General features: G+C 53.8%; 4 protein-coding genes across 4 annotated transcripts; 1 reads left to right on the top strand and 3 right to left on the bottom strand.

The window, feature by feature from the left end:
• Positions 1–46: 46 nt before the first annotated feature.
• CAOG_02528 (ribosomal protein S20) lies at positions 47–1,365 on the bottom strand. Its single transcript, XM_004349228.2, has 3 exons — positions 1,341–1,365; positions 642–735; positions 47–456 (listed from the first exon to the last, which is right to left on the bottom strand). Exons 1-3 carry the CDS (start codon positions 1,341–1,343, stop codon positions 200–202), a joined length of 354 nt encoding a protein of 117 aa, XP_004349278.2. The 5' UTR covers positions 1,344–1,365; the 3' UTR covers positions 47–199.
• A 532-nt stretch (positions 1,366–1,897) lies between these two features.
• Positions 1,898–6,529, top strand: CAOG_02527 (hypothetical protein). Its single transcript, XM_004349227.2, has 4 exons — positions 1,898–2,423; positions 2,574–2,777; positions 2,945–3,283; positions 3,506–6,529. The coding sequence occupies exons 1-4, from the start codon at positions 1,911–1,913 to the stop codon at positions 6,434–6,436; spliced, it is 3,987 nt and encodes a 1,328-aa protein (XP_004349277.2). The 5' UTR covers positions 1,898–1,910; the 3' UTR covers positions 6,437–6,529.
• Positions 6,452–9,759, bottom strand: CAOG_08614 (hypothetical protein). Its single transcript, XM_011271912.1, has 8 exons — positions 9,600–9,759; positions 9,217–9,470; positions 8,937–9,052; positions 7,790–8,829; positions 7,543–7,702; positions 7,153–7,392; positions 6,912–7,042; positions 6,452–6,804 (listed from the first exon to the last, which is right to left on the bottom strand). Exons 1-8 carry the CDS (start codon positions 9,692–9,694, stop codon positions 6,630–6,632), a joined length of 2,211 nt encoding a protein of 736 aa, XP_011270214.1. The 5' UTR covers positions 9,695–9,759; the 3' UTR covers positions 6,452–6,629.
• Positions 9,750–11,944, bottom strand: CAOG_08613 (hypothetical protein; the record flags this gene model as incomplete). The annotated part of the gene is made up of 2 exons (XM_011271911.1): positions 9,750–10,266; positions 10,359–11,944. 2 exons carry the CDS (start codon positions 11,942–11,944, stop codon positions 9,819–9,821), a joined length of 2,034 nt encoding a protein of 677 aa, XP_011270213.1. The 3' UTR covers positions 9,750–9,818.
• Positions 11,945–12,234: the final 290 nt, after the last annotated feature.

The following is a 12,234-nucleotide window of genomic DNA, read 5'->3' as shown; positions in this document are numbered from 1 at the left end:
ACCTCGTTGTCAAGATCCTCTCCCAAAAAAAAAACAAAAAAAAAAACACTCGCTTCAATGCATGCACAGGGAATCGGATCTTCAATGAAGGACGTGCTGTTTCATTCCATCATAAAAAATGCACCACAGTTGCAACACAGACAGGAGCACAGTGCTGCGCAGGGACGCAGATACAAAGGACAAGGTTATTGGACGATGTTTAGATGTCGGCAATGGTGACCTCGACCTCGACGCCAGTCTCGATGGAGATGGAGGTGATCTGCTTGACGATCTCAGAGGGGCTGTGCAGGTCGATGAGGCGCTTGTGGATGCGCATCTCGTAGTGATCCCAGGTCTTGGAACCCTCACCGCAGGGAGTCTTGCGGGTGGTGATGCGGAGAACCTTGGTGGGGAGACGGACGGGGCCCTTGACCTTGAGCTTCTTGTCCTTGGCACCCTTGATGAGGTCAGCGCAGACTGGAGACGACGGAGGGCAAAGCAAACACGAGGAGGCAAGTTAGGATCGGGGGTTGCGAGACAAAACAAAATCATAGTCTGGCTCCCAGAGCCACGGGGCTTCAAAGACAACGTGTGCAGAGGATGGCTGCAGAGACGTTCGTGTCCGCAACAAGGCAGGGGGGGGGGGACGAGCAAAAACTCACCCTTCTCGAGGCTAGCGACGTTAACGCTGGTGAGGGTAATGCGGATTCGGTGAACCTTGGCCTCCTCGAAGCCGCCCTTTGCCTTAAGATCAGCCTGTAAGCAAAAGGAACAGAAGAGTGTGAGTGACGAGACGAGAACGAGTCGAGGTAAAAGAGTGGAGGAGAACGAGCGAAGGGAAAAGACGGAGAAGGATGTGAGCGAACGCCCAAAGACCGCCGCAACCCCGCGATCAATGAGGCTGGCCCACGGGGAGCACGACGGTCATGGGGTACCTGGCTCCTCCTCGACAAGCGTGAATCAGGTGTCGCAAACAGCTTCCAACACTCATCGACGAGCCACAAAAAAACCCAAAAAAAAAAATCCCAGAACTTTCAACTTGGACATTGGCCCAACAGAACGACCGCAGCCCGGCACCCTGTATCCCCAGTTTGCTGCTGCTGGCCAAAACCCATCCACGAGGCTTGTATGGCGGCGGCAGGCGAGGTGCAAGGCAGGCCAAACGAGGGGAAAAGCGAACAAATCGCAAGCTTTGGGCCCGCAACCCGCTCACCAACTCTGCCACTTTGACCGGCCGTCGCTCCCAAACTCTCCATTGCTCCGCCCCCTCTTCTCGCGTCAATCGGTCAGAACACATGATTGTCTATCGGATAAGGCCGGGTAGAGGGCACGGGGCGAGGCCGATGTCGATGTTTGCGTACCATTGTAATGTAAAAGAGAGAGCGAGCAAGTTGAGTCGACCAAACCTGGACGACCCTTGCCGACAATTTGTCGATTGCCTTTTTGCTTTTTTTCAGAGGCGCTTTCGTCGCGCCCATGCTATGAGATGTTTGTCTGCTTTATTCAAAGCAGGGTTGAATAGGAAATTGTGAGGTTAGTATTGGCTCCGTTTTCCGGCTTGTGACGGTTTCAGCTGATGTTGGTCCAGCCAATCCCAATCCCGAGCCAAGCATCAAATCTTCCTTCAACGCCAAACGCGCAAGTTGGTCGAACGAGCAGGATACGTAAAACATGCAGAAAAGAACCATGTATCACCGCAACGCAACGCGAGCTACCTGCACTCGAATTCAAGATCTCTGAGTTTTCCAAGTTTGGTTGTTGTCAACAAACGCTCGCTCCTCCTGCCCGACAGATTCGCTCCATGCCTCATTCCTGTTGAGCACAACCACCATCGAAGCGCACTCTCACATTCTGCACAGAATCGCACCTCGAGTCTCGAGCCAAGTGGTCGCATTGGGACGCCAAGTAAGCCAAGACAGGCTCACTCTTGAATGTTGCGGATTGTAACGGCCTCTGCCAGTGCTGCACCCCGCTGGACTCGCCCGTCCCACGAGGCGGTGGTCTCGGGCGCAGGTGCAGCAGCATTACTGGCTGCTGGGTGGCGGTCCCGACCACTGACGTCCGACACGCTTGATGCAAGAGCAGCGATCAACCAAAAACAGAGAACCCGAACCCGACCCTTCCATGCATGCTGTCGGATGGTGTCGTCCTCCGCCAGCAAGGCAGCCAGCTCATTCGCACATCACATGTCAGCTGAACCAGCGGGCGCGGCTGCGGCGAGCGCTGGTCTCCCGTCTGCAGGATCGCATCCAAGCGCTCCAGTCGCCCCGAGTTTCGCCCACCATGCTGCGCCCCGATTGCCGAGTAAACTAACCAGGGAGGAAGTAGAAGAGATGGTAGATTTCGCCGAGGACATGCAAGAGCTCCCTCGCAGCATCCGCTTGAAAGTCCAGTCCATTGAGAAACTTCGGCACGCGCAAGCCGCCCTGGAGGAGTACTGCCGGGTAGGTTTTCCAAGGGTGCCGTGGTCGTGGATGGTCATCCCGAGGCGTGGAGCTTGGACATGGGGAGGTGGAGCTTTGACATTTGGCGCGCGGTGTGTTGTCCTCACTTGTCGTTTGTCGTTTTGATGCTGATGCATGCTGTTCTTCTAGAAGGTTACGAGTGCAAAATCCAACGCGAGTGCCATGCTGCCTGATGCGCGTGTTATTTCCGGACACTTAATCCAGCTGGCCAGTGGCTTTCAGTATTACGTGCATGTGATTGAACCCGCAGAAACTCTGGCGGTTTTGCATCGAGTTGAGCTTCATCTCGGCCCGGCTTTGATGGTCGGTGATTTCCTCAAGCCACTAGCAGCGGTATGTTGTCCGTGGTGCTTTTGGCTTGGGTCTTGGCTGGTGTTTGGTTTTGTTTTGTTTTTGGATCTGCGGGTCTTGTTTGAAACGCGCGCTCCGTCTCGCATTGTTCACGCGTCGTTGGCTGTTGGTCGTGCTCATGTATCTCACTGCAAACACCTTCCACGTAGATTACCATGTGTCGAGGACCAACGCTTGCCTCTGCTGTGCGGGACAAATTTCAAAAAAACTCACAGCAGGTCGATAAGAAGGACACGCCAATTTTCCGCCTCTTTCAGGACTTGATCTTTGCAAAAATCAACATTTCATCATTTGCCGATGAGATTCTCGAGTTGCTGCAACAACGAAACGCAGTTACGAGTGCGGCTTTGAAGCAAGTCGCGAGGGTTGCATTCTCCTACCGCGGAAGTGGTGACCCGGTGCTCCCAAAGATCGCACAGGTCGCCAAGCAAGCTGGCGTGGATATGGGCGACTCCTTATTGACAATTAGCATGGCTATTCGAGTGAAGGTACGGCTATCTGTGTCTATCTATTTGCATGACCCAGTGTTGGTGTCGCTTTTTTATCTTTTTAGGTTGCTTGCTTGTTCGCTCATTTATTTATTTGCTTGCTTCAACCACCGCCCTCCGGTTTGTTTGGTTTTTTTTTTGTTTGTTTGTTTGTTTTTTGTGTTGTTGTTGTTGTTGTTGTTGTTGTTGTTGTTGTTGTTGTTGTTGTTGTTTTTGCCATAGTCTGGAGATGACGATGGAATCTCGGAATTGCTGGAAGCCATGCAACTGAACAAACGACGTCCGTCAGCTCGAGCATGGATGCTCCTCATGGAGCATTGCGTCAAGTCGAATCGCTTTACCCTGGCTGCGGAACTCGCCGCTCGTTTTGCGACAGAAATTCCAATGTTGTACGAGGGCGAGCTTGCAGCACGGTTTGCGCTTGGCTGCATCAAGTCGCTTCCCTTCAATACCACTGAAGAAGTGCTTCGTATCGCGCCAAGTCATGTCAGCGCGACTGACATGAACCAAGCCATTCTCGCCTTGTCGCGGCGCCAGGTCCCCGTGCGTATTTTTCTCGAGTGCTTGCTCAATTGGTTTCGTGGCCGGAATCAAGTCGACGCATTCACTCTTCACAAGCTCGTCATCTACGTTTGCGAGAACGTTGATGTCGCCCATATGGCCGAGTTTGTCCGCGAACGAGTCGTGACCGAGCACCCTCTGAAGAAAGCTGGCGGCTCCGAAGCGACACCAACGACAGCCAGCCCCGCTGTAATAGCGGCCAAGAAACGGGAGTGGCCGGCCGCGATCGCGTATGCAGAAATGCTGTATCGAAATTCCATGGCCTCCAACAAAGCCGACGCGCTTGGTGGTGTTATGGGGACAACAGCATCGTCGTCCACCAGATCGTCCAGTCCACCGCTGCGCCCGTCCCAGCCGCCGCTCTCTCCATCGTCGTCGTCGTCGTCGTCGTCGTCGTCGTCGTCACCCGTCCCACTCGACGACCTCGTTGGCGTCATGTCAGCAGGCGAGCGCGCATTGATCGAGCTAGTTCGCCGCATGCCAGTTCCGATCGATATGCCGACAATCACTGCTGTTCTTCAATATCTTGTGAACAACAGTGAACGTAGCACCATGACTGAGCTGTGGGACCTTGCTGCTCGCCACATGCCTTCCATTGATGCTGGTTTCCTCATCCTGGGCATCAATGACGTCCTTCTCTCCCTCTACAGTTCGATCAGTGACAGCGCAATTTCCGAGAGCCCGCTGCGCGATCATCCCGCGGTGGCCCAGGCGATTGATCGGCTGCATCAGTTGCTAAGCCATTTGCCGCTATCTCAACTGGACGACAGCATGTTATGGCACCACATCGCCACTTCCGTCACACGTGCCACACGGCCAACCCCCGAGCACCGCATTGTTGCTTCGTACTGCCTCAGTTGCGCCTATAGCAAAGAACTTGCCGCGCTGGGCTTGGAGAACAACGCAGCCTATCGCAACTTGGCTGCTGTCATGATGTGCAACACAACTTGGAACTTCATTCAAGACTCGATCGATACATGGACGCTGGCCGACTCTGAAAAGTATTTGCTTCTCACGCTCAAGAATGACCTGCTAATTACTCAGGCTGTTATCACCGCCTTTGGCTTCAACCTTCGGTCAATGCTGTCGATACTCGGGCGGCATCGCAACGTGCTGGTGGGCAACAATGCGTTCATCAACATCCTTACCGCGTGTGAAGCACAGTTCAAGAAGGCAAACGAATCACCCGCCGCGCTTGCTGAGGCGTTGCGGCTGTCTCAGAGCCTAAGCGAGGCCCTTCCTAGCATCCATGGGCACAATGTTGTGAAAGCCACCCCAGTGCGCACTGCAATGCGTCAAGTTCTTGACGTGGCTCCCAATTTGGACCTGCTGCAGGCCGTGTGGCACGTCGCTCGACAACCTGAGCACTTTACACATGCAGCCAATGTGCACGACACGTTTCAAGACCTCGTCACTCGACTCTTCAAGTACGCTTCCGACCTTCCAGCGCTGAGCTACCGAACGAGCTCCATGCTGATTGGGGCGTGCAATGTGACTGGCGCATTTCCGCCAGCGGGATTGGCACGACAAGTGTTGCACAAGGCGAGGTTGCGAAACGTTCTCGTGCACTCTGCCTTCTATTCGGGCATGGGCGGGACCTCTGACTTGCATCGTTTGCGGGACATCGGACACGCCTACTTTAGGGACACGCTTTACAACAGAACCGAAAACGATGCGCTCGAGACACTCAAGGAACTTCTCCCTTGGATGAAGCAGAGCCTCGCCTTCCCCACGTTGGCACCGGAGTCGAGGATTAAACTGCTCGAAATTTGGCAGCCCGTGTTTTTTATTGTGCGAACCATGCGAGAAGCCCCTCAACCCAAACTTCCTGTCCGAGAGCAGAATCTACTGTCTCTGCTGGAGAGTGAAACGTACAAGAGCGAGGTCATGCCATTGAAGACGGCTTGGCAGAGCAAAAATGCCCGCGCCCAATTCCAAGATGCATTGATCTTGGGCCAGCTGTTTGGCTCGTTGATGGTCATGCCCGGTTTTATACCAATCTCTCCGATTGTCCAAACGCTCGACCATTTGGCGATATATGCGAAGAGATTGTTCAGGGCCTATGGAGACCTCATCGTCTGCGGCGCTTTTAGAGAATTGTTTGCTTCCATCCCTTCCCGCAAGCCTACTGGCTCGACACTGTCCACGCGCGAGGCGGCGTTGCTTCGGGAGCTCCAGTCTCGAGCCTCGACGCAGCCAGCTATTGCGAGCGCCATGGAATCCGTCAACCAGCAACTCGCCGAAAGGTCATTGGCGCACCACCAAGCACAACGCCAACAGCAGCCGCACCCGCACCGACAAGACAAAGGGGAGCCACGTCAGCGCGTTCCGAGCCCCTTCCAGAAAGCGCAAGGGTTTTTAGACCCATCTCGTGCTGAAAATGATTCGGCCGGACAGCCAGGTCGAAACAATCACAATCCAAAGGTGAAGGACCAGTCCGTTGATGCTGCCACAGCTACTGCCCGAACGCCAACGCCCGATACGTCTGCTCGTCCCTCGGCGGACATTGAACCATCACGCAATCATCAGCCACTCTCCACCGACGAACCGCATCCATCACCCTTCCTCAACGAGAATTCTTCAAGCGGCTGATTGATTTTTTTGTTTTTTGGGTGGTCGGTCATTTTATTTTCACGTACTATTCTTTTTTTAAAATCACCAAAAATCACCACCCCCACTTGGATGTTATTTTTTTTTAATTATTAAACTTTGAATTTGATTGCACTGCAGAGGGAATACTCGTCCAGTGAAAATTGGGCGTCGACTTCGTGGAGAACTGTGCCGCCTAGTTCTCATCCGCACAACGAAGCACGAGACAGGTGCGCGCTGGCAAGTAAATGGTAAGAGAGTGGGGACGCTCGTGCCAGGGAACTGGTGCAGTGAAATACTCGGCCTTGGAAGAATCAATGCGCTGGAATCCACCGAATGTGCTGTCGTCGCTGTTCAGAGCAACCAGGTACCTGCAATTCGAAGAGAAAGTACGCGTGCATGTACGAGTGTGAATCTACGTGTGAAACGGAAGCCTTCGGGAGAATGTCATGCAGCAAACGTGCTGTTTTCTGCTTACCGGCCGGGGCGAGGCGACCCAATGCGGTAGTCGACAAGACTTTGTGTCGGATGGAAGTTGAAAACAAACAACAGGGAGCCACGTTCAAACGCAATCACTTTGTCCGACTCGTGTTTGCAGCTCACAAACGTCTGGCGATGGAAGCAAACAAAAAACCAGTCAGTCCAGTGGCAACGCTTCAAAACGCTCCAAAGAGCAAAGGGAGGGGGGGGGGAAAGAGAGCTGAAGAGCAGACTTTTACATTGTCTGCGGTCAAAAAGCGCGACGCGCTCTCAAGCTGATTGAAGGCCCTGTCAAACTCGTTCAAGAAACGGTACTTGAGCAGCTGGTCATCCACAAGGTTCCATTGTCGACGTGCATAGTGGTAGCTGTTCTTGTTGCCTTCGCGCGGGAAATCCAGCCACTCTGGATGGCCAAATTCGTTGCCAATAAAGTTGAGCGTGCCTTCGCCTCCCAGTCCAAACGTTAGTGCGCGAATGAGCTGCCCAGCGAGACAAAAGTGGCAAAAGCGGCAACACCAAGAGTGAGTCACTGCAAACAAAGAAGAACAAGAAGAAGAGGAAGAAGAAGAAAAGCAAGTATCAAGGAAGACGAAAAACAGTATGCAAAATCAGCTGGGCCAATCAAATACCTTATGGAGGGCGATGCCTCGATCAATGATGGCGGACGGTGCGGACAAGACGGACATGGATGTGTACATTTCCTTGTCCATGAGCCAGAATGCAATTGTCTTGTCGCCCACCAAGGCTTGATCGTGGCTTTCAGCGTACGTGATTGTATTTTCACGCCAACTGGCAACAAAAAAAAACAAAGGGAAAAAAAATGACCAATGAGTCAGATCGCCATAACATGAAAATGCAAGGAGAGCACACACGTACCGACGATTGGTCAAAGTAAAGCATATGTCCCCCATGTTCCAAGAGTCGTCCGACTGTTCTTTGAGCAGTTTAATCCACTTGTCGGGAATGGCCATCCCGAGGCGTGCATCAAAGCCGAGGCCGCCTTCTGCGACAGGTCGACAGATGGCCGGGTAACCAGAAACATCTTCGGCGATTGTAATGAGACGGGGAAGGGCCGAGGCAGCCTTGGAGTCCGCACGAGGAGGCGTCGGTTGCTCATGCGGGAGAATCTCTTCGCCAAGCCGATGCACCAAATCATTGGCCAGCATAATGTAGACGAGTGCCTCTTCATCCACCTCGGTTCCAAAGTACTCGTGATACCCGCCAGAGAAGCCTGTGCCGATGCCGTGGTGCTTGTAGAGCATGCTGGTCACGCCGTCAAAGCGGAAGCCATCAAACCGATACTTTTCAATCCACCAGCGAAGGTTGCTCAGCAAAAAGCGCAACACCTCCCAGCTACCATAGTTGAAGAGCCGACTGTCCCAGAGCGGATGCTGGCCCTTGCCGCCTGCATGGAAGTAGCCGTGGTCGGTGCCGTCAAAGTAGCTCAGCCCGTCCAGGACGTTCTTGGATGCGTGACTGTGCACCACATCCAGCAGGACAATCAAACCGAGCCCGTGGGCCGTGTCGATGAGGCGCATCAAATCTTCCGGAGGACCAAACCGACTCGAGGCAGCAAAAAAGTTGGTGACTTGGTAGCCAAAGCACCCATAGTAGACGTGCTCCATGACCGCCATCAGCTGGATGCAGTTGTAGCCTTGTCCCGCAATTCGAGGCAGGACAAAGTCGGTAAAGTGCGCGTAGCTGGCGACGCGCGGCTCGGTGGACGCAATGCCAACGTGTGCTTCGTAGATGCGCAATGCATGGGGAACGGCGGGTCGCGCGTTTCGGAAGACATACGGCTGAGCCGGTTGATAGTACCGCGCTTCGTAGACTGGTGTGTGTTCTGGCTGAACTACGTACGGTGACCACGCAGGAATGCGGTCTGCGAACGAGCCGTTGGCAAGTTCTAAATGCAGCTGAGGTACCAAACGATGAGCATCCAAACGAAAATAACACGAAAAAAAAAAACCATCAGGCCACAAAGCTCAGGCCAAAGTACAAAAGTACATGAACTCATTTGTACCTGCAATGCAGACCCGTGTGGAATGGCGGATGAGCCGTCTGCCTTGTCTGGCAGAACGAGTTGCCAAACTCCAAACTCGCCCAACACGAGCGGGTGCGAGCGTCGATTCCATCCATCTGCCAAGAGTCAAAGTGAGTGATTGAGTGAATGAGCGAGTGAGTAAATGCACATGTTTTAATGACAACAGCTGCAGACTCTCTCTCTGAAGTTGCAATCCATTCCAGTGTGCATGACATTGGGATTTGGATTGGATGGGCGAACGTGTCAATGGATGACGCACTGAAATCGCCGGTGAGCCAGGCGGCCTTGGCACCGGGCAGCCACTCGCGGTAGACGATTGCGTTCGTTCCATCTTGGTGGTGCTTGACCTCGCTGGACGCACTGGTGGCGCTGGTGGCACTGGTCGCACTGGTCGAGCGAGGTTGAGCAATTTGAATCCGATTCAGTCCCAGCTTGGTGTAGCCCTGCGCAAACTTGAGCAGGCCGCCCTCGTTCAGCTCGATGGTCGATGCGTAGCGATGGTACGCCGAGTACCTGCGAGCGCAACAAACCCAGGCGGAAGTGAGTGGGGGTTGGAAAAGCGAACAGAGCCCCAAAAATCGATGCACGTCTTAAACATCTGAATCGTCAACGCCGTCTCTTTTGATGGTCATGGTGACTCACCGACGCGAAATCACATCGCGAAAGGGCTCCAGCGAGGGATCAATGGCCAGAAGATCCGCAAACTTGGGCGGCAGAATGTTGTCTGGGCTGCTCATTGAAATGAAAAAGAAAAAACGAACAAAAAAACGAGAAAAGCCCAAAATTGGAAGACTGGTCTGAGCAGCTATGATTGAATGCATAGTAATAAAACATGGTTGCAGAACATTGTGATTTTTTTCATCAGAGAACATCCTCGCCATCGTCATTGTCGCTTTCTATTCGACTCGATGCTTTCGGTGCGGCCGCTTTGCCCTTGGAAACTCCACGCTGTGAAGACCCGTCGGACGCTCGGGTGGCTCCGCGCGTCGGGATGATCAAGTTGGGATTGGTGCTATTCATCACAGCGGCAATGCGCTGCGCGACAGTCGCTCCAATCGTGCGGCCCACAGGCAAGCCATGCCGATGCAATCTCAGTCCAACCAATAGCGCGTCGCGAGCGGTGAGACTACCACACGCATCGTACGCCTGCAATAATGAAGAAAGACTTGGGTAGGCTGCTGCAACCGTTTCTGCGATAGCTTCCGACACGCTCGGAATCTGGAGCAGCATGTTCACCCAGACTTTCTCTGGCGTCGATCCAGGCAGCTTGGCGCTTTGGACATCAAATGAAAAGTCGCTGCTGAAAGTACTGCGAACGCAAGCATCACCCAACACGAAACGTGAGTCGAGAGGCAACTTGACCATCCACAAAGAACAAAAAACCGTTTGCTCCAACTCAACTTGTACGGTCCGGAAGCTACTGCCTTGGTCAGCCGGACAATCCAATCAATGGCGTCTTCGTTGCTCTTTGCCAGAGTGACTTGAACGCCGTGTTCAATAGAAAGCGAAAAGATGGCATCGTCCACAAGCTCTTGAGTGACCACAGACAACTCTGAGGCAGAAATTGCTCGAGTCGGCCAAAGCAGCTCATGCTCTTGCTGTAAGCGACGATCTGTGGGATTGGGCAGATGGGAACGAAACTGGGTTTCGAGCAGAGCTTGCGCGGAGTGCTTGGCTTGCGCCATGGCCTCGGTAATTGTCATGGATGGGCCGACGTTTTTGACGGCCGCACGCATCTGGGCATCTTTCGCTTGCTTGGCCCGCCGAAGCTCTGCTTCGAGCGACCGTACAATCAACGTGAAACGGGCTCCAGGCCACGGGAAGGCTCGCTTGAGTGCATCTACAATCGCCACTTCGACAAGATTGCACTGCAAGATTCGCGCAAATTTTTCGCCGGGTAAAATCCAAATCACATCCATCTCGCGCGCGAGCTCGTCGCTCGAGAAAAGCGAGGATGATGAAGCAGAAGAACGGACGGAACTTTGCGAAACGCCACTTTGACTCTCCTCAAACTGGTAGCTTCGCGTCGCTCTTTGAAACACGATGACGCCTGGGAGTGGTAGTTGCAGGCGCCGGACGTGCGCGCCCAGGGACTCCAGGTTGGCACAGGCAGCGTTGGCAAAGTCAGCCCCAACGCACTCGTCAAGCGCAGTGTCGACGTCCACAATCAGTTCCTCCACCGCCTGCTCGACAGATTTGACCCGATTGGCCTGTCGCTCTGCCGCGCGGCGATGCTTGTCCAGCTCTTTCTGTGCAGCCTTCTCGTCGCGTGCGATTCGTTTCGCTTCCTGCACCTCTTGTCGCTTTTGCTTGGCCACTTCCGCCTTCTCCAAGCGAATTCGACGACGACGGTCTTGGTCTGTGAACACTGCTATTGAGCTTGCATCATCTGTGCCATCGTAATCTTGATCACTCTCGGATGACGAAGCCTCTTGCATGCGAGATCGCTCGCTTGCTGTGCGAAACTGGCTCGACTCGCTCAATCCCAGCAGACCAGCGCTATTGGAATATTTCACCGCCGCAGAGTGCGTACTCCGTTCGACTGGGTCTGTTGGAACCCGTTGCAGTGATGCGGCGGTTTGCTCGGCAGCCTTGGCTGAGCTCGGCTTCGCGCCCGCTGCGTTTCGCAGGAGCAGATTGGACACGGCAGGCAAGTCGTCGTCGTCGTCCGAGCCACTGCTGCAGTCCAACACAGTGGTGGCATGGGCATAAGATGACGACAATGATGATTCCCGTGCTCTGGACTGCGTGATGAGCCTGGCAGGAGACGACGCCGATGCGTGCAATCGTGGCGCCAAACTCAGGTCGGCGCCTTCACATTGCCCAGTCTGACCGGCTGGGAGGAGACGATGGTCTGTGCTTGTTCGCGTTGGTTGACTGGACTGTGAATGGATGAACGGAGGCACGGTTGTCGCCTCAGTGGGAGCGGAATCGCGGCTGTCGTCGTCGTCGCTGAGCACAACAACATCGTCGTCGCGGCCTGCCATAGCAGAGGGACTGACCTGCGCCCACCTTGCCGCCGGTACATAATAAGATGTGAAATATTGTTTGGTATGAGAGTATAAAGTGCATGGCTGGGAAAAGTGTGGTGGTGGGGTGTTTTTGGTCGGTGTGAGAGTTGCGATTCCGGATTGACGATGGAGATGTGCTAGATGGGCAAAAGTTCCGCTTCTTTCAGTGTAGTTATGATGTGCATCTGATTGTTAGTCTGTTTTATTCGTGTTGGTGCGTTCATCAGGTGTTTTGCATTCGGGCTCAAAAATTGCTCCAGTTTTAC

This window comes from Capsaspora owczarzaki (assembly GCF_000151315.2).
Source record: "Capsaspora owczarzaki ATCC 30864 unplaced genomic scaffold supercont2.3, whole genome shotgun sequence".
Classification (NCBI taxonomy): Eukaryota; class Filasterea; order Ministeriida; family Capsasporidae; genus Capsaspora; species Capsaspora owczarzaki.
Note: the sequence above shows the minus strand (reverse complement) of the source record. Positions and strands in the feature narration are given on the sequence as shown.